Source organism: Hylobates moloch, unplaced genomic scaffold (assembly GCF_009828535.3).
Source record: "Hylobates moloch isolate HMO894 unplaced genomic scaffold, HMol_V3 SCAFFOLD_8, whole genome shotgun sequence".
NCBI lineage: Eukaryota > Metazoa > Chordata > Mammalia > Primates > Hylobatidae > Hylobates > Hylobates moloch.
The window spans coordinates 96,651,686-96,672,453 of record NW_026652283.1 but is presented as its reverse complement, the minus strand read 5'-3'; the positions used below and the strand labels follow the sequence as shown (position 1 = coordinate 96,672,453).

The 20,768-nt window shown below is 39.1% G+C and overlaps 1 protein-coding gene across 15 annotated transcripts in view; it reads left to right on the top strand.

The window, feature by feature from the left end:
• The window catches only part of CNOT10 (CCR4-NOT transcription complex subunit 10), a 95,920-nt gene that overhangs the window by 14,924 nt on the left and 60,228 nt on the right, over positions 1-20,768 (top strand). For all 15 annotated transcript variants that reach the window (XR_009214476.1, XR_009214475.1, XM_058442391.1 and 12 more), the window contains exons 2-6: positions 7,341-7,435; positions 8,276-8,437; positions 12,347-12,497; positions 17,191-17,333; positions 20,422-20,508. Coding sequence is in view for 13 of the 15 variants with exons in the window: in XM_058442391.1 (XP_058298374.1) it covers positions 7,341-7,435; positions 8,276-8,437; positions 12,347-12,497; positions 17,191-17,333; positions 20,422-20,508 (638 nt within the window). In the remaining 2 variants the exon portion in view is untranslated. The remainder of the gene's footprint in view (positions 1-7,340; positions 7,436-8,275; positions 8,438-12,346; positions 12,498-17,190; positions 17,334-20,421; positions 20,509-20,768) is intronic.

Genomic DNA, 20,768 nt, shown 5'->3' with positions numbered 1-20,768 from the left:
GAAACGTGTAGAAATGGGAATTTCAGAGGCTGTTGTCAGCCTTAGAGTCCAGTTTATCTATTTATTTATTTATTTATTTTGAGATGGGGTCTCACTGTCACCCAAGCTGGAGTGCAGTGGCACAATCTCAGCTCACTGCAACCTCCACCTCCTGGGCTCAAGTGATCCTCTGTCCTCAGCCTCCGAAGTAGCTGGACTACAGGCATGTGCCACCACACCTGGCTAAGTTTTGTGTTTTTGGTAGAGATGGGGTTTCGCCATGTTGCCCTGAGCTCAAGATCCACCCTCCTCAGCCTCCCGAAGTGCTGGGATTACAGGCATGAGCCAATGTGTCCAGCCCAGCTTATATATTTATCTTAAATTGGCTTCTCTCCTTTTCTGGAGAATTTTAGGAGACTTACATTTTCTTTTTCTTTCCTTTTCTTTTCTTTTTTTTTTTTTCTTTTTTTTTGAGATGGAGTCTCGCTCCATCACCCAGACTGGAGTGCAATGGCGTGATCTTGGCTCACTGCAGCCTCTGCCTCCCGGGTTCCAGCAATTCTCCTGCCACAGCCTCCTAGGTAGCTGAGATTATAGGCATATGCCACCAAGCCCAGCTAATTTTTGTATTTTTAGTAGAAACGGGTTTCACCATGTTGGCCAGGCTGGTCTGGAACTCCTGACCTCAGGTGATCCGCCCATCTTAGCCTCCCAAAGTGCTGAGATTATAGGCATGAGCCATCATGTCCAGCCTGAGACTTCCATTTTCTGGGTTGCTGACAGCAGTGGCCACATGAACTACTCTACTTTTAGTGGAGAATAGAAGCTCAAAATTTTCAACACCTGGGTGAGTTGTTGGGTTTTCCCCCTTTGCCCTGTATTTCTAAGGTGCTCTTACAGTTGGGCCCAAAAGTCCCATTAAAGAATGTCATCTAATCTAGGGCATATTTTACTTATTTATTTTATTCATATTTATTATTATTATTATTATTGAGACAAGGTTTCACTCTGTCACCCAGCTGGTCACAGCTCACTGCAGCCTCAACCTCCCAGGCTTCAGCGATTATCCCACCTCAGCCCCCCAAGTAGCTGGGACTACAGGCACATGCCACTATGCCTGGCTAATTAAAACAATTTTTAAAAATAGAGACAGGGTCTTGTTTGGTTTCCCAGGCTGGTCTGGAACTCCTAGGCTCAAGCGGTCCTCCTGCCTTGGCCTGCCAAAGTGCTGGGATTACAGGTGTGAACCACTGTGCCCAGCCAAGGGACATATTTTAGAAGAAGCTTTAAAGAAAGCTTGATGGCAAACTAAGAATTTTTGGCATTTGGTTTAAATTATGTTTCTTTATGAGAGAAGACACATTTTTTAAAATGTTATGTTTCCTAAAACCTTTAATAATAAAAGAAACATGAAAGGTATTTATATTCTTTGTTAAAATTTTATGGTGACAATATGTGGATTGAGTATTCTGTTTCAATCTAAACTTATAACTTGCTTTCTGAGGTCCTAAAGTCCTGTGTCACATTTTTACACGTTTTAAAATAATTGGTCCTTACCTTTTTTGTGCACCTGACAGTTTTGCAAAACACATGTATTGGGTAAACAGTATGTTCTTGCAGTGAAACTCATTGTTATTGGCTTTCCAAAGAAAAAACTTTAACATTGTCCTTTGAAACTGGCAAACTTCATTCACTTAACTCTTAGCTTTTCCTCCTCCCTGTCGTATACTAAAGTGGAAATAAAATACTAATTGACCTGCTAACTTTAATTATCAGAAGTAACACTTTTTAATAAGCCCAAATACTGGAATGCCTTTTTTATATGGCAGACAAGTTCTTAGATGAGTTTTTTTAAATACAAGTTATACAGTATTACGTTGTTATAAGTGGTGACTCTCAAAAAGGTGTGCAGTCTTCTGGGGGTTTCGTAGTGATCTAAAGAGCTGTTTCATAGTCAAGTCACATGAAATTGAATTTTACTGTTAATTTTTATGTTTAAATTACAGACAAATATATTTTTAAAAATATAACTACAAGAATTTTTAGTTCTGGTAAAAGGAAAGCAGGGAAGGGAGCTATATTTATTTAGCATCTCCAATTAAAGACAGGCCAAAGGAAGACTGGACTGAAGATGTGACTTATTCTAAGACTTGTGCTCTTTTAATTATGTCATATTGCCTTCTTGGAAAAGGGAAGTTGGGAATCTTCACTGACTGCTGACATGTGCTAGGCTAGGACTTCCCAAAGTTAGTTCTGTTGACAACTGGTTCTTTTATTTTTAGTTTATTAAGATGAGGTCTTACTCTGCTGCCCAGGCCGGAGTGCTGTAGCACAATCTCAGCTCACTGCACCCTCCACCTCTTGTGTTCAAGCAATCCTCCCACCTTCGCCTCCCTGGTAGCTGGGACTACAGATGCATGCCACCATGCCCAGCTAATTTTTGTATTTTTTGTAGAGACAGCGTTTCACCATGCTGCCCAGACTGTTCTTGAACTCCTGGGCTCAAGTGATCCACCCGCCTTGACGTCCCCAAATGCTGGAACTACAGGTGTGAGCCACCACACCTGGCCAACAACTGGTTCTTTGAGATGCTCCTGGTGTCTAGGCAGTTATCAAAAAGTGCCCAGATCATAAGTGCACATACAGTTTGATGAATACTTTGCTGTGTATCCTTGTAGACTTTATACTTATTCAGAGGTACATATTTGTGTATATATTTTTATAAAACACGGGATTCAGTTGTACAAAGCAGTTCGCAATCTGTTTCTTTTATTTAACAACATGTTGTAAATATTTTTCCACATCAAGTTATATAGACTTAATAACTGTTAATGTGCCATTGTATTCCTATACTATGATTTAGTTATCAAATCTCTTGAAGAATATTTATTTCTAGACATTTAGTATTATTGTTTTAATTTACAATTATTTAATAAATAATGAGGATGAATTTCATTTCATGTTATTAAGCCATTCATATTTACTCTCCTTTCAGCAAGTTTCTGGTGTTTGAGGAACACTATGAAGGACTGTGGCAGGGTTCTTGAGGATAAGGGAGTTTGTTTATCTAGGCAACTCCTTAAAGCCATTATAGAGGGAGTCACACTTCCCAGTATCCTGGAAGGGGGCTTGTGATGGAGAAGTGCAAAAGTGGAGGCTACTATGAAAGATACAACTCTGGGGCACCATACTGGCGGAGCATTCTACTAGCTCTAGCCCCAACTTGAGTCCATGTTGGCAGATCTATAGAAGGAGAGGGAAGAATGGAAAGGAGACAGTAAGCAAAAGAACTCCATGACCGGTGTGATTCTTGACAACTTTCTGGAAAGTTGGTTGTAGGCACTCTTGAGGGGTAAACTTGGGGACAAGGTGGTCTACTATTTCTCATGTGGGGATTTGTCTTCCATAGAAACCTTAATTGGATATGAGTGCTGCTTTAGGAACAAACATATCAGTTTCTTTTTTTTTTTTTTTTTGAGATGAAGTCTTGCTCTGTCACCCAGGCTAGAGTGCAGTGGCATGATCTCGGCTCACTGCAACCTCTGCCTCCCAGGTTCAAGTGATTCTTCTGCTCCAGCCTCCCAAGTAGCTGAGACTACAGGCTTGCACCACCACGCCTAGCTAATTTTTGTGTTTTTAGTAAAGATAGGGTTTCACCATGTTGTCCAAGCTGGTCTTGAACTGACCTCAGGTGATCTGCCCGCCTCGGCCTCCCAAAGTGCTGGGATTACAGGTGTGAGCCACTGCGCCCGGCCTCAGTTTCTTTATAGAAGCATGTTTGGAGTTACTGAATCTGAGTTGGAAGAGATGCTAAAAGCTATTTAATACAGACTCTTATTTTAGTGAATAGGGAAGCTGAAACTTGCCCCAGTTCCACTTTGTAGCATCTGTTTAATTTCAGAAATGACATTAAAGTTTTAGTCTTATTTCAATTCTAAAAATTGTACGTCACTGTGCAACCTGCCTCCCGTCTGTATGTTGAAAATGATAGAATCTGCACTATTGTGCTACATATCAGGGGTTTACTCTGCCAGGTACATGCCAGTTACTTCACATATATTCTTACTAAAGCCTTACAATAACTTAGAAAAGGGTTTTCTTATCCCCATTTTGCAGATAGGTTCAAGCTTTGGAGGTCTTTGAGTTTCAGTCTGAAGCAACAATTCTGTATGAAAAAAATTCCTGTATAAATATTAGAAATTCAAATATTGTGAGACTTTGAAATTCTTTAAAGTCATACACAGTGGCATTGCCATCACCTACCTATGTTTGCGGCCCATGACATCACATTTATGCAGTGATCACATTTCCTTTTAATGATGTTTCTATTAGTGGTGCGTGGAGCTTTTGCTGGTGAGTAGAACCAAGAAACAGGATATTCTTTGGGAGATAGTAAAATATAAAAGGCACTTTTAAAAACAAATGGCAAATTTTTGCAGAAAAGAAAACTTAACATTAAAAATGACTAGGCCAAGCGCAGTGGCTCACACCTGTAATCCTAGCACTTTGGGAAGCTGAGGCCAGCAGTCACCTGGGAGGTCAGAAGTTTGAGACCAGCCTGGCCAACATGGCAAAACCCTGTCTCTACTAAAAATAAAAAAATTAGCCAGGTGTGGTGGCAGGTTCCTGTAGTCCCAGCTACTCGGGAGGCTGAGCCAAGATTGTGCCACCGGCATCCAACCTGGGTGACAGAGCAAGACTCCATCTAAATAAATAAATAAAATAAAAATAAAAAATAAATAAAAATGACTAATATTTACATTACCTATATAGTATTCTTGCCAGAAATGTTAAACTGCTTGTAATATTGAGGAAATAGAAAAATTCAGAATGTAGGACATTCTAATTCTATTTAATTAATTCTAATTGGCTTAGACTCTTTTGAAATAAATAAAAAACCAAAAAACAATGACCTAATGATATTGTGTAGCTCTGTGTCCCCACTCAAATCTCATGTTGAATTGTAAATCCCCAATGTTAGGGGAGGGACCTGGTGGGAGGTGACTGGATCATGGGGGTGGATTTCCCCCTTGCTGTACTGGTGATAGTGAGTGAGTTCTCACTAGATGTCATTATTTAAAAGTGTGTAGCACCTCCCCCTTTGCTCTGTCTTCTGCTGACCATGTGAAGATGTGCTTGCCTCCTCTTTGCCTTCTGCCATGATCGTAAGTTTCCTGAGAACTCCCTATATGTGCTTTCTGTACAGCCTGTGGAACCATAAGCCAATTAAACCTCTTTTCTTTATAAATTGCCCAGTCTCTGATAGTTTTTTTTGTTTGTTTGTTTGTTTTTTGACAGAGTCTCACTCTGTTGCTCAGTCTAGAGTGCAGTGGCACAATCTCGGCTCACTGCAAGTTCTGCCTCCCAGGTTCACGCCATTCTCCTGCCTCAGCCTCCTGAGTAGCTGGGACTACAGGCGCCCGCCACCACGCCCAGCTAATTTTTGTATTTTTAGTAGAGATGGGGTTTCTCTGTGTCAGCTAGGATGGTCTCGATCTCCTGACCTTGTGATCCACCCGCCTTGGCCTCCCAAGATGCTGGGATTACAGGCATGAGCCACCACACCTGTCCTTTTTTTTTTTTTTTTTTTTCCCTCAAAACAGAGTCTCACTCTGTCGCCCATGCTGGAGTGAAGTGGTGTGATCTCAGCTCACTGCAACCTCTGCCTCCCTGGTTCAAGCAATTCTCGTGCCTCGGCCTCCCAAGTAGCTGGGATTATAGGCATAAGCCATCACGCCCAGCCAACAATGACTCTTGAGAGAACTATAAAAAGTATTGAAGCATTTGTTAGAGTACTTAACACACTTTTGTTCTGAGTAGTTTTAGGTTTGGTTCAGCTGAGATTTTTACCTTTATTTTGGAATTTATTTTCAAATTAAAACAAAAAGCAAAACATCTAATATTTAAAATAGTAAATTATAGAGGTAGGAGGTAGTTTTCCCAGCTAAACAGATTATTAACCTTTACTGTGAATTTATATGGACACTTAACATATTAAACTTTTTAAATGTGTTAATATTTTGGATTTCTGAGCCTGTGAAAATATTCCTTGCCTGGAAATTAGCTGTAAGCTCTTATCAATGTAGTTTTCTGATTAAGTGTTACTACTTTCCAACCAAATTATAAATCTCTTAAAGGCGTCGTAGGTGTGTTTATATCTCCAGCACCTGGCATAGTTGCTTGAATATGTGGGACTGTATATTGCTGGGTGGCAGATCTAATATTTTTTAAAGAGCACAATATTCTCAGCTTGAATGTCCTCATCAACAGAGCTTGTGGTCTTTATTTAAGTGGGCAGGTTTTCATTGTGTTTCAACTTGGCCAAAGGAACCTTTTCAAGTTTTCAGAGGAGTAGCTTCTTATTAGCTTATAACATTAATCAGTTATTGGTTTTTTGTTTTTGTTTTTGTTTTTGTTTTTTGAGACGGAGTCCCACTCTGTTGCCCCGGCTGGAGTGCAGTGGCATTATCTTGGCTCACTGCAAGCTCCACCTCCCGGGTTCATGCCATTCTCCCACCTCAGCCTCCCAAGTAGCTGGGACTGCAGGCGCCCGCCACCACGCCCAGCTAATTTTTTTTTTTTTTTGTATTTTTAGTAGTGACGGGGTTTCACTGTGTTAGCCAGGATGATCTTGATCTCCTGACCTCGTGATCTGCCCGCTTTGGCCTCCCAAAGTGCTGGGATTGCAGGCGTGAGCCACCACGCCTGGCAACATTAATCAGTCATTGTTGAGAGAGCCCTAACTCTGGCCACTTTATTAGGAAGAACACAAGATGAAAACTAGGGACAAATTCACTATACAGTAGTCTCCCACCTTTTCCTCAAGAGATACGTTCAGGGTCCTCCAGTGGATACTTGAAACCACAGATAGTACTGAACCTATGTACTGCTTTTTTTTATACATACATAACTATGATAAAGTTTATAAATGAGGCACAGTAAGATATTAACAACAACATTAATAAAATAACAGTTATCTGAATGTGGTTTCTCTTTCTCAAAATATCTTACTGTACCCTACTCACCTTTCTTCCTATGACCTATTGATCTGATAACCAAAATGGCTACTATGTGTCCAAGGGGGAGGTATCTTATACAACATGGAATGCTGGACAAAGGAATGATTGACTTCCTGGATGGGACAGAGCGGGACACTGCAGGATGGCAAGAGATTTCATCATGTTACTCAGAACGTTGCTGTTTAAAACTTAAGAACTGCTTATTTCTGGAATTTTCCATTTCATATTTACATACCATACTTGACCTTGGGTAACTGAAACTGCAGAAAGTGAAACTGGATAAGGAGAGACCACTGTACAACTTTTATTTCTAAAGAACTGTAAACATTTGTGTGTTTGCAGATCAGGGAGTAGAGAAACATGAAGGCACAGGTCAGTCCTCTGGGATCACTGATCAAGAGAAGGAGTTATCCACCAATGCTTTCCAAGCTTTCACAGTAAGAAATGGCTTCTCTTAATCTGCTCAAGTTGTAGGGTTCTGTCAAGTATGAATCTTTTCATAGTGAATTTTTAAATTTACAATTTTTACTCTGTAATAATTCAAAAGTTAATTTAGAGATAAGTAGGTTTAATTTTAAAAATAAATGTTTTAGAGTTTAAATATGGTGAAAGGAATGGGAGTAATTGGAGCCATTCCCAAGTTTTTGTAAACATGTTTTAACTCATATACTGTTGTTTTTAAGTCTTTTAAATTTAGATTTGTAAGTATGTGGGTCAGTCTTTTCATTTCACTATGCTGTTCAATTATTTATTTATTTATTTATTTCTGAAAATATCAGATTCAAAAATTATTTTCTTGAAGGTACTTTAAAATGGAACCCCAAAACTTTATTGGCAGAATTTTAACTTTTCTGACATTAAACAATATGAAAGAAAACCTTATTTGGTTATCAGGTTACGTGCATGTAAGCAGAAGAACTTGATGCTTGGGTATTCAAAATATATTTACTAGAAAATAAAATTTAGAGTGATTATATTAGCTTTCTTGACTAGTCTCAGCCATTAATACCCTGCTAGCACTATATGTATATACCAGTATATTTATCATATCAATATATGTGTCAATGTCAGGGTTTTGAGTCTTAGGAAGTAAATATCCACAGTTTCTTAACTGACATAATATTGCTTTAGTGACTGATTAGTATATGTAGGGAAACTACATCTTTCTTTTTAAGAACTTTTAAGATAAAGATGAATGAAATATATTTGGAATGATACACTGTTCTTAAAGCTGGTATGTAATTTTGTGTGTGTATGTGGTTTTTTTTTTTTTTCAGTCTGGAAATTATGATGCCTGTCTACAACACCTTGCCTGTCTACAAGATATAAACAAAGATGATTATAAAATAATTTTGAATACAGCAGTAGCTGAGTTTTTTAAAAGTAACCAAACAACAACAGATAATTTGAGACAAACACTTAACCAACTGAAGAATCAGGTGATATACAAATGAATTTAACTATAAAAAATATTGTTATGTTCTTCAATTTATGAAATACAAATAGTTAAGGAAAATAAATGTGATTTTTCTGGTATTTCTTGTCTGAAACATTTGTTAGCATTAATTTTATTTCCATAAAATTATTATTCCAGGAGATAAAAGGTGTGTTGTGGGATTTTTTTTTAATTGGGGTTTTAATTAACTTGAACAGAATAGACTAATATACCAAATTTGAATGAGCTTTGGAGTTTTGAGAAAGAACTATATGAAGAAGCTTAGCTGTGGAGATATATCTTGTTTATAATTACAAAAATATGATTAATCCTAATGTCAAGTTTTTTTAGCATTTGGATCAGGAGATGATTAATTAAATAGAAGATATTCTGCTTTGTATCTGGCTTGAGGCTTGAATTGGGGATTGGTCTGGTGATAACGGCAATGTTTCTTGAATCCTGGGGCTAGACTTTTGGTGTTCAAGAGGGTTGATAACAGTGATGGTGCTGATAGGATCAGCTAGCATATGTTAAGTGTTCACTGTGTGACAGGGCTCTGCCAAGAGCTTGTGTGCAACTTCTCATTTGTTCTTCTCAGTAGCCCTATGAAATAGCTATATAATTTTTCTTATTTTAAAAGTGGGAAAGCCAGGGCACAGATAGCTGTGTAAATTGTCCAAAGACACAAAGTTTTTGAGTAGTAAGAGCTACATGAACTCAGTTGTATTTAACTCTAGAGTCTGTAATTTTAGTTACTGCTTCATGCTGTTAGGGAGTCATGAGATCTTTCCTGTAATCATGAGTACCATGATACTGTATAGTATCACCCTAAAGTGTGACACAGGTAGAAGCAAGTTGTCCCTTCAGGCTCTCTATAATCCTTTATAGGCATAAAGTAATTTTAAAACCCCATTAAAATTCAAAAATGAGAATAATAGCTACCATTTATTGAATGCATACTTGGTGCCAAATTCTGTATTAAGTGCTTTTTATGCCTTATCTCATATAATCCTCACATTCAACTCTTGAGGCAGTAGGTGCTTATTATCTCAGTTTTAAAACCAGGGTTTAGGAAGTCTAATTTAAATTTACACAACTAGGAAGGAAGAACAGATTTAAACCAGGCCTTCTGACTCTTGAGCCTGTTCTCCTACCTGTCTCAGTCTTCATAAATTTATATGTCCTCACGTTTCCTCATTACTCCAGTATTATTACTGATGACTTTATCTAGTGTTCCAGAATCAAAAGAAAGATGATGCTTACTGATAATCTAGTACATGCACCCTATGACCCCATAGGCAGTTTCTTCCAGGACAAATTTGTTTGGTTTTTGAGAATAAGTTCAGCCTTTAAACTTTTTTTGAATAAGCAATTCCTGCAAACTTCCAGTTAGGCCAAAAAAACTTTGTGAAGTTCTTTCACTAGCTTTTATTTATTTATTTTTTTTTATTTTTATTTTTTTTTTTTTTGAGACGGAGTCTCGCTCTGTCGCCCAGGCTGGAGTGCAGTGGCGCAATCTCGGCTCACTGCAAGCTCCGCCTCCCGGGTTCACGCCATTCTCCTGCCTCGTGATCCGCCCGCCTCGGCCTCCCAAAGTGCTGGGATTACAAGCGTGAGCCACCGCGCCCGGCCTGCTTTTATTGTTTATAAGGTTTGTTAGGGCCTTCCAACTCTTGAGTTTCCTAGAAGTGTTTGTATTTGTGATTACTGGCTTCTTTAAATCATACTTCTGTTCTCAGTCACATTGGGCACAGTGACACACCTTTTCAACCTATTCCATTTTAATTAACAAACGTCTAATTTCACTTAATGAGTAGTTTTTCTTTTGGCTGGAGCAATTACTAGATTATTTTGGTGAGTCATAGAACATATGGCAAAGTTATTCGTGTGATAATTATTCAACCATTGCTGAATCCAAAACGCCATAGTTTTATCTAAAAGCTTTTCTGGCTAAACTCTTCTTAATTCAGTCTCTCTCCATTACATAACTACAGAAAGAGTTGCCTTTGGAAATTGAGTTTTCACTGTTTGAAGATACTGTTTTTAATCTCTTTAAGATAGTGACTTGATAAGTGAAGATTATAAAAAGTTCCCAAACTCATTGAAATGCACATGTTGTTGGTCAGCTGGGACCACTTGCTAACATTTGAACCATGTCAGGCTTAACCACGTGGGTGGTTGATGTCTGTTGAAGTCCAGTTACAAAATTTACAAATCATTGTGTGTTGTGAACCTTCAGGTTCCTTGCCATTAGTCAAAACAATGGCTGTTAAATCCATGTACTATGTATCAGAGTTCTAAGGAAGTGTTGGTCTTAGAGTTAATTACTTAATATTGAACAATAATTTATTGCAATCTTCATAATGGCAAAGGTTAGTTTTGATACAGGTAGACTTCCAATTTCATGTGTTATATGGAATTGTGCAATGGTTGTAAATCTTGATTAAAATTTAAAAGCCCGTTGCTACAGCTTACAGAAGGGGGTATACAGTTTGAGAATGCAAAGTGTCATGCTTTTTTTTTTCTTTTGGTGTCAGTTATAGATGTTAGCCTTTAGTGAAGCCCATAAAAGCCTTTTCTAACTATCATGTGTGCAATAATATATTTTTGTTATTGAGTACTTTAAAAATATTCTTTTTTACGGGAACAAAACCTGAAAATATACTTTCTAGCCCTATGGCCTTGGGCAAGATAATTAAGTTTTCTGTGCCGGTTTCCTTATGTATAAAGTGGAAATGAAATTATCTATGTCCTCTGCCGGGTGCGGTGGCTCATGCCTGTAATCCAAGCACTTTGGGAGGCTGAGGTGGGCAGATCGCCTGAGCTCAGGAGTTCAAGACCAGCCTGGCCAACATGGTGAAACCCCATCTCTACTAAAAATACAAAATTAGCCAGGTGTTGTGGTGCATGCCTGTAGTCCGAGCTACTCAGGAGGCTAAGGCAGGAGAATCACTTGAACCCTGGAGGTGGAGGTTATGCTGAGCTGAGTTCGTGCCACTACACTCCAGCCTGGGTGACTCCATCTCAAAAAAAAAAAAAATTATCTATGACCTTGAGGTCTGGTGAGGATTAACCTGTAAAAAACTTTTAACATAGCAAGTCTGGCACATGTTAAATAGTTAACTGTTTTTGTTTTGTTTTGTTAGATACAGAGTCTCGCTGTGTTGTTCAGGCTGGAGTGTAGTGAGGTGATCTTGGCTCACTGCAGCCCCTGCCTTTTGGATTTAAGCAAGTCTCCTCCCTCAGCCTCCCGAGTAGCTGGGACTACAGGCGCGTGCCACCACACCCAGCTAAATTTTTTTTTGTATTTTGTATTTTTAGTAGAGACGGGGTTCACCATGTTGGCTAAGCTAGTCTCGAACTCCTGACCTCAAGTGATCTGCCTGCCTCGGCCTCCCAAAGTGCTGGGATTACAGGCATGAGCTGCCATGCCCAGCCAGCTATTATTAATGTTTGAATTTTACCTTAGTTTTTACAAAATGAAATCAAACTATGAATACTACGTGACATTTTTATGGGAAAGGTCATTTTGAGTTTGTTGCACGCCTGGTGTAGCCTCTCGTAGGTTGTGAGTCTAGGAGATGGGAATCCTACTCAGAAGCCGTGTTACCAATTGAAACAGGGAAGATAGCTTCACAGTGACAAGGAAGATAATTGTCTAGCCATGTGCTGGGTACTTAATAAAGTCTCATCAAAACATTTTACCTGAAATTTTATTATGTGTGACACAGAAGAATGAAAATAATTTTTAGTATGTGAGGGTAATTAAAATCTAAAGATACTGTTGAAAGTATGGAAAAATTCAGAATAAGAATGTTGGCCTATGTTCCTTTTTATTCATATGAATTCTTTCACTTTTGCTTTTTATTTCTTTAATGTTGTTAAAGTATAAACTCTGTTGATTGCTTTATAGGTCCACTCAGCTGTTGAAGAAATGGATGGATTAGATGATGTTGAAAACAGCATGTTGTACTATAATCAAGCAGTCATTCTTTATCATCTGCGGCAGTATACAGAAGCCATATCAGTTGGTGAAAAACTTTATCAGTTCATAGAGCCTTTTGGTATGTTATCTGTCAAGTCAAAAATTTCCCTATCTTCCCTATACTTGCAAAGTTCTCTGGTACTTTTACCTAGATAACCTAAATCTGAGAAGTCCATGTCAGTATTCAAAGAAAAGCCATATCGGCTTTGCTTAATGGTTAGAAAAGATAAAAATGTAATTCAGGTTTTCTTTGAGTGTCCCTTCCCAAATTTTGAAGATAACTGTTAAAAGTGCTGTTGGAAAGTGTTGAAAACACTTAGTGATATTTGTGGGGTTTTTGCTGTTTCAACACTATTTTAGTGTACCTGATCCTTTCTTACTTTAGTACATTAAGGAAGTAGCATTTTGGAATGTTAGGGGACAGTGAGGTATTTCATTTTTGCCTATTGCCTTACTGAAATTTTTGGTGGTAATTATGGAGTAGGAAGTATAGAACAGAGTTAGTTTTTTTGCTATCTTAATTAGCTTACTAACCTCAAGTAGGAGTAGCAAGAAAAGTAAGGGCAAAGGAAAAAAGAAGAGCAAAGGAGAAAGCTGGACCCAGGAAATGGTTGTTAGAGAAGGCTATTGGTTTCTAGCCCACAAGCAGTCAAATTCCATTTGTGAGTTACATTTTTGTCTTTTTTTTCCATGATTGCTTTCTTTTACATTCAAAACACAAATGAGAATTCCTGATTTATCAGGAATGCCTGATTGCTGATGTGGTTACCACAGGACAAGTGGTGGGGTGTGATAGCGCTCTGTGGTGCTTTGGGAAGAGGTAGAGAGTCCCCTTTTGCTGACAGCTGGTTGAACAGCTGATTACTATGGCTCCAGAGAGCCGTTCTGAGGTGCTTCTCTTCTTTCCCTCAATCCTGAGAGCTTGGTAGCTGGACAGACTGGGCAGGAGAGACACCAATGGTAAGGGATTATGTAATTAGTGACCATGTCCTTCTGTATAGCTGGAAATCAGAGTTACACTTTTAGGACTGTACACATTTTTCTATAAAGTTACTGTTATTGATGCTTCTTAGAATTTCAATATGGAGAAACTGCCTTTAAAGGCAGCTATGAAAATATAAATATGCCCAGTGTGGTGGCTCATGCCTGTAATCCCAGCACTTTGGGAGGCCGAGGCGGGCAGATCATCTGAGGTCAGGAGTTCGAGACCAGCCTGTCCAACATGGGGAAACCCCGTCTCTACTAAAAATACAAAATTAGCCGGGTGTGGTGGCACATGCCTGTAATCCTAGCTACTCAGGAAGGCTGAGGCAGGAGGATCACTTGAACCCAAGAGGCAGAGGTTGCAGTGAGCCAAGATCGCACCACGGCATTCCAGCCTGGGCAACAAAAGCAAAACTTGTTCTCAAAAAAAAAAAAAAAAAGGCCGGGCGCGGTGGCTCACGCTTGTAATCCCAGCACTTTGGGAGGCCGAGGCGGGCGGATCACGAGGTCAGGAGATCGAGACCACGGTGAAACCCCGTCTCTATTAAAAATACAAAAAATTAGCCGGGCGTGGTGGCGGGCGCCTGTAGTCCCAGCTACTCGGAGAGGCTGAGGCAGGAGAATGGCGTGAACCCGGGAGGCGGAGCTTGCAGTGAGCCGAGATCGCGCCACTGCACTCCAGCCTGGGCGACAGAGCAAGACTCCGTCTCAAAAAAAAAAAAAAAAAAAGGAATTTCCGGAATTCATGAAATCCTATTAATCTGCACTGTGGCTGAACAGAATATATTAACAGTAATCAACTAGTCAGTATTCACATCCATTTTTCTTTTAAAATATTATGGCTTTTTTTTTTTTAAACTTTTACTGCTTGGATTTTTTTTAAAGACTGTTTTTTTAGAGAAGGTTTAGATTTACAGCAAAACCAAGTTTCCTCTTGTACAGAGATTTCCCATGTGTCCTCTGCCCCAACACATCCATAGCCTGCCTCATTACCATTATCCCCCAACAGTGTGGTGCATTTGTTATAATTGATAAACCTACATGGATACATCATAATCATCCAAAGTTCATAGTTTATGTTAGGGTTCACTCTTGGTGTTGTATGTTCTATGTGTTTGGACAAATATATTCATTATAGTATCATACAGAGTATTTTTCACAGCCCTAAGAGTTCTGTGTTGTGCCTGTTCATTCCCTTTCTACTTATAACCACTGATCTTTTTACTGTCTGTGTTGTTTTGCCTTTTCTACAGTGTCAAACTTGGAATCATAACTACTCAGCTTCTTTTTTTTTTTTTTTTTTTTTTTGAGATGGGGTCTCTTTCTGTTACCCAGGCTGGAGTGCAGTGGCGTGATCTCCACTCACTGCAACCTCCACCTGCCAGGCCCAAGCGATCCTCCCACCCCGGCCTCTTCAGTAGCTGGGATTACAGTCACGCGCCACCACACCCAGCTAATTTTTGTAGTGTTTTGGAAAGACTGGGTTTCGCCATGTTGCCTAGGCTGGTCTTAAACTCCTGGGCTCAAGCAATCCACCCACCTTGGCCTCCCAATGTGCTGGGATTACAGGTGTGAACCACCGTGCCTGGCCAGTACTCAGATTCTTCATACAACATATGCTAATTGAGCACATGGGCCAATACTGTGGGCCAGACACTGTTCTGGGTCTGGAGATAATGCAGTGAATGAAATACAGAAACTCTACCCCCCGTTAAGCTTCTATTCTAATGGGAGAGAAAGCAATAATAAAACAGCCATCCGTTGGTATTCAAGGGAGATTGGTTCTAGGACACCCCTCTTCAGATACCAAAATCTGCTGATACTTAAATCCCTTATATAAAATGGTGTAGTATTTACATACAGTCTTTGTATATGTCCTCCTGTACATTTTAAATAATCTCCAAATTACTTATAATACCTAATACACTGTAAATGCTATGAATATGTTTTTATACCATATTGTTTAGGGAACAGTGATGGGGAAAATATCTGTACATACTCAGTGCAGATGCAACAACTCTTTTTTTTTTCTTTTAACATTTTCAATCTGAGGTTGGTTGAATCTGTGGGTGCAGGTCAGATACAGGGGGCTGGCTGTATACTGAATGCTATGAAGTAAAGCTAAAATTGAGTGAGAATGTAGAGATTGACTGGGGATGTTTTAAGTAAGGTAATCAAGCAAGGCCTGGGACGAGATGGTATTTGAAACAAGACCTGAATAAAGAAAAGACGTTATCCTTGCTACTGTTTAGAGGGAAAGCATTCCCACTGGAGATAATGGGATATGGAGAAGACTTGAGGTGAGAGGCTGTGTTTGGTGAGAGCAATAGCAGCAAGATCATTGTGACTGGAGCTAGGTAAGGAGGATAATAGGAAATAAAGTCAGAATTAGCCACGGGCAGAACAGGTAAAGCCTAGGGCAGGGCTTACTGTCTTAGGTGCAGTGAGAAGCCCTTGGAGATATATGACCTTTGCACACCAGCTGTGTTAATTTCAGTTTTTAAATGAATTCCACTCTTTAAAGCCTTTTGAAATTTTCTCTTCTAGACCTTATTTTTCCTTTTATATTCTTTTTTGAAAGGAAAGATAGTTTTATGTCACACCAGGTTAACTTTCCTCTCTTCATTGGGTTCTTTTTGTTTTGAAGGTCTTGTCTCTTGGCAGTCTCAATTTTGTGATATACTCCAGCCCATACCTTGCTTCTTTTGCTTCTGTAATCAGATTTTTTTTTTTTTTTTTTCCATCTCCGTGACCGAGAAAAGAAATGTACTTCATGGAGTCATAGACTTTTTTAGTTAGAAGGAACCTCACAAGATCCCCTGGTCCACCCCTCTGCCTTCAGGCAGGTAAAATATTCTCCTCATTTTACAGGTCAGCCAGCTGAAGTCTGAAAAGTTAAACGATGTACAGAGACCACACATACCTAGTTAGTGGCTGAATAGGGGCAGGTTGAGTATCCCTTATCCAAAATGCTTGGGACAAGAAGTGTTTCAGATTTGGGATTTTTTTTAACTTTGGAATATTTGCATTATACTTACTGGTTCAGTATTCCTAACCTGAGGTCCAGAATGCTACCATGAGCATTTTATTTGAGCATCGTTGGCGCTCAAAAAGTTTTGGATTTTGAGGCTGGACACAGTGGCTCACACCTGTAATCCTAGCCTTTGTGAGGCCAAGGTGGGTGGATCACTTGAGCTCAGGAGCTTGAGACCAGCCTGGGCAACATAGTGAAACCCTGTCTCTATAAAAAAATTAGCCAGGCATGGTGACACATGTTTGTGGTCCCAGCTACTCAGGAGGCTGAGGTGAAAGGATCTCTTGAGCCTAGAAGGCAGAGGTTGCAGTAAGCCAAGATTGCAACACTGCACTCCAGCCTGGGTAACACAGTGAGATACCATCTCAAAAACAAAAAAAGTTTTGGATTTTGGAGGATTACAAATTTCAGATTTCAACATTTCAGGTTAGGAATGCACAACCTCTATTGGAATTCAGGTTTCTTTCCGCCTAAAGTAATATTCCTCATTACGTGTGCTAGTGTTTAGTAGATGTTTTCCCAAGGAAGATTTAACCACTGGAATTTCTGAAACGAGAGGCCTTGCAGTGCCTAGTAAAATGACGTTGTTGGCATTGCAAGTTGCCTTCATTCATGGCTCTAGGTGATATGCATTCATTTGAGTAAAGACTTATGCTTTGCTATTTAAAGCTTTGTATCCTTTTTTGGAGGGTGGTCTGAGATGTGTGCATTACTTTAGGTTGTGACTATTCTTTTCTGTGTTTTTTTCTCCCAGAAGAAAAATTTGCCCAAGCAGTGTGTTTTTTGCTTGTAGACCTGTATATATTAACCTACCAAGCTGAGAAAGCTTTGCATCTTCTTGCTGTGCTAGAAAAAATGATTTCACAGGGTAACAATAACAAAAATGGAAAGAATGAGGTGAGTCTTTAAAGGTGATCAGAATAAAATCTAAAATATGATTAATTCTCTCTACTTGTTGGTTTACTGGATTAAAAAGAAAACAATTAAAATATGATTAATATTTGTGGTTATGAACTTAACAGCTTTAAGATACAATTTTCATATTATAAGCTTTATCATTTTAAAGTATAGAGTTTAGTGGTTTTGAGTGTACTCACATTTGTACAACCATTACTACTATCTAATTTCAAAATATTTTTGTCACCCCAAAAAGTACCATTTGCAGTCACTCCCCATTTCCCCCTTTCCTCAGTCCCAAGCAGCCGTTAATCTTCTTACTGTCTCTGAATTTACTGTCTGGACATTACATATGAATGGAATCATAATATGCGGCCATTTGTCACTGGCTTTTTTTACTTAATGTAATGCTTTCAAGCTTCATCCATATTGTAGCATATACTTATTTTTTTTTTCCATGTACTTCATGCCTTTTGTGGCTGAATAATATTCCATTCACTATATGAATATGCCACATTTTAAAAATTTCTTTATCAGTTGGTGGACATTTGGGTTCTTTTCTACCTTTTGGTTATTATATATAGTGCTTCTATGAGCATTCATGTACAAATTTTTGTGTGGATATATGTTTTCAGTTATCTTGGATATAATATTTAGGAGTAGAATCACTGGATTATATGGTATCTTAACTCTATGTTTAACCCTATACAAGACTGTTTTACAAAGTGGCTGCACTATTTTTTTTTTTTTTTTTTTTTTTTTTTTTTTTTTTTTTTTTTGAGACGGAGTCTCGCTCTGTTGCCCAGGCTGGAGTGCAGTGGCGCAGTCTCGGCTCACTGCAAGCTCCGCCTCCCGGGTTCACGCCATTCTCCTGCCTCAGCCTCTCCGAGTAGCTGGGACTACAGGCACCCGCCACCACGCCCGGCAAATTTTTTGTATTTTTAGTAGAGGCGGGGTTTCACCGTGGTCTTGATCTCCTGACCTCGTGATCCGCCCGCCTCAGCCTCCCAAAGTGCTGGGATTACAAGCGTGAGCCACCACGCCCGGCCTTATTGTCTATCTTTAAAAGAAAATTAGCTATCTTAGGGGTGTGAAGTGGTATCTTGTTACAGTTTTGATTTATATTTTCATAATGACTAAGGATGTACATTGAGTGTCTTTTCATATATGAGCTATTATTTTTATAGAATTGAAAGATTGAAATTAAGACAATAGAATCCATAACCTGGATAAACACTATTGCTTTCATTAGGGAATATTTCATCATTAAAGTTCTTCAAAAAAAAAAAAATACATGGCTGGGCGTGGTAGCTCACACCTGTAATCCCAGCACTTTGAGAGTCCAAGGCAGGTGGATCACCTGAAGTCAGGAGTTTGAGACCGGCCTGGCCAACATGGTGAAACCCTATTTTTACTAAAAATACAAAAAATAGCTGGGCATGGTGGCACACAACTGTAATTCTAACTACTCAGGAGGCTGAGGCACGAGAATCACTTGAAACTGGGAGGCGGAGATTGCAGTGAGCCAAGATTATGCCACTGCACTCCAGCCTGGGAGACAGAGCAAGACTCAAACTCAAAAATAAAAAAGCATACATTTATGATGTTTAAGCTTCACCATGTTCTGGTGAGAGACTTAGTGCCCAGTATGAGTATATCCTGGGTCTCATGTTTTTCTTTTACTTGTGCTTCTGGTTATCAAGGGATGACCCTTCTTTCTTCCGTTTTCTGCCCCTTTGTTTTAAAAGGAGTGTTTGCAGGAAACATTGCCAATACCTTTTTGCCTGTGTACATTCTTGAGGTTTAAAAAGAAAATAAACATCTGGCATTACTTTTTTCAATTTTAGTGTGTATTCGTAAGGGATTTCAGTTGAATAACCTTAGCATTATACCGAAACATTGTGTAGTAAAATATTTATATTCAGTACTTGTAATATTTGATTAAATATAATTTAGTTTAGCAGATGCTTATGTGCTCTGCCAGGTTCTAAGGTACTCTGCTAGGTACTAAGGTGACAAAAACAAACAAAAACATTGCAGTCCCTGCTTTCAAGGATCTCAGGTCTAGGAAGAGATAAATTGGGCAACTGGTCATGGACAGGGAAGAAAGAGGTGAAAGAGGTTAGGGAATATTTCAAAGGAATTTGAATGTTTGTTTTGGGCCTCGGAAGATGGTTAATAGTTTGACAAGTCAGAAAAGGAGGAGTAGAGCAAGATAACTAGCCTGGCAGAGAATATCGCAAAAGGTATGAGCTTATGGTGTGCTGGAGACCTCTCTGGTAATGAAATGAGCAGTACCAGAGAAATGCAGAGGAGAGCAGTGGGAGATGATGTTGGCAATATGAGTGTGAGTGATAGCTTGAAGAACTTTGAATTAGAAAGTTCAAATTTGTTGTGATTGGCAGTGTTCGTAACAGAGAAAGTTTTAAGAAGTGGGTGGATCTGTTCGGGGTTTTAGAAAGATATTCTGAGTTTTGCTTAAAGTAATATTCATGCTTTTTAAAATAAGCCCAGGCTGGCCACAGTGGAGACCCCCATCTCTGTGAAAAATTAAAATTGTAAATAAATAAAACCAGCTCATCATTACATTCGACTGTGAGCTTCTTATGAGTAGAGCTTCCTGTCACCCACTCTAGACTACTGAACCTCAGTCTCTAGGAGTGGGACCTGGGATTCTGCATTTTTTAAAGACAGGGTCTTGCTCTGCCATGTCAGGCTGGAGTATAGTAGCATAATTACGGCTCACTGCAGTCTTGATCTCCTGGGCTCAGGCAGTCTTCCCACCTCAGCCTCCTGAGTAGCTGGGACTACAGGTACATGCTACCATGCCCAGCTAATTTTTGTATTTTTTGTAGAGATGGGATTTTGCCATGTTACTCAAGCTGGTCTCGAACTCCTGGGCTCAAGCGATCCGCCCGCCTCAGCCTTCCAAAGTGCTGGGATTACAGGCATGAACCACCATGCCCTACAAATTCTACATTTTGAAAATGCTCTCTAGGTAATTTAGATTAGCTCACTTGGAAATCACTGATTTAAATTATGGTCAAAAATATTTAATTTTGATAAACTTTGTTTCATCACCCTACAGACTGGTAATAACAACAACAAAGATGGATCTAATCATAAAGCTGAAAGTGGAGCTCTAATAGAAGCTGCAAAATCAAAGATACATCAGGTAGTATAAATTTTAAAGGGGGGCAACACATGACATATTTAATTGTAGTTATGACAAATGAAGCAATGAGATAGATCATTGGAAGCAGTCAATAATTCAGGGTGCATGTATTTGTTTGTCTTTTGAAGTATTGTAGTTTAGAAGCACATTTATCCTAAATACATTTTGCTTAAGAGGATAATATAATTTACTTAAATTGCTCTATAAATAAAGTTTGAGAGAAATGGCATGGGAATGTACTGCATGATGAAATCAACTGG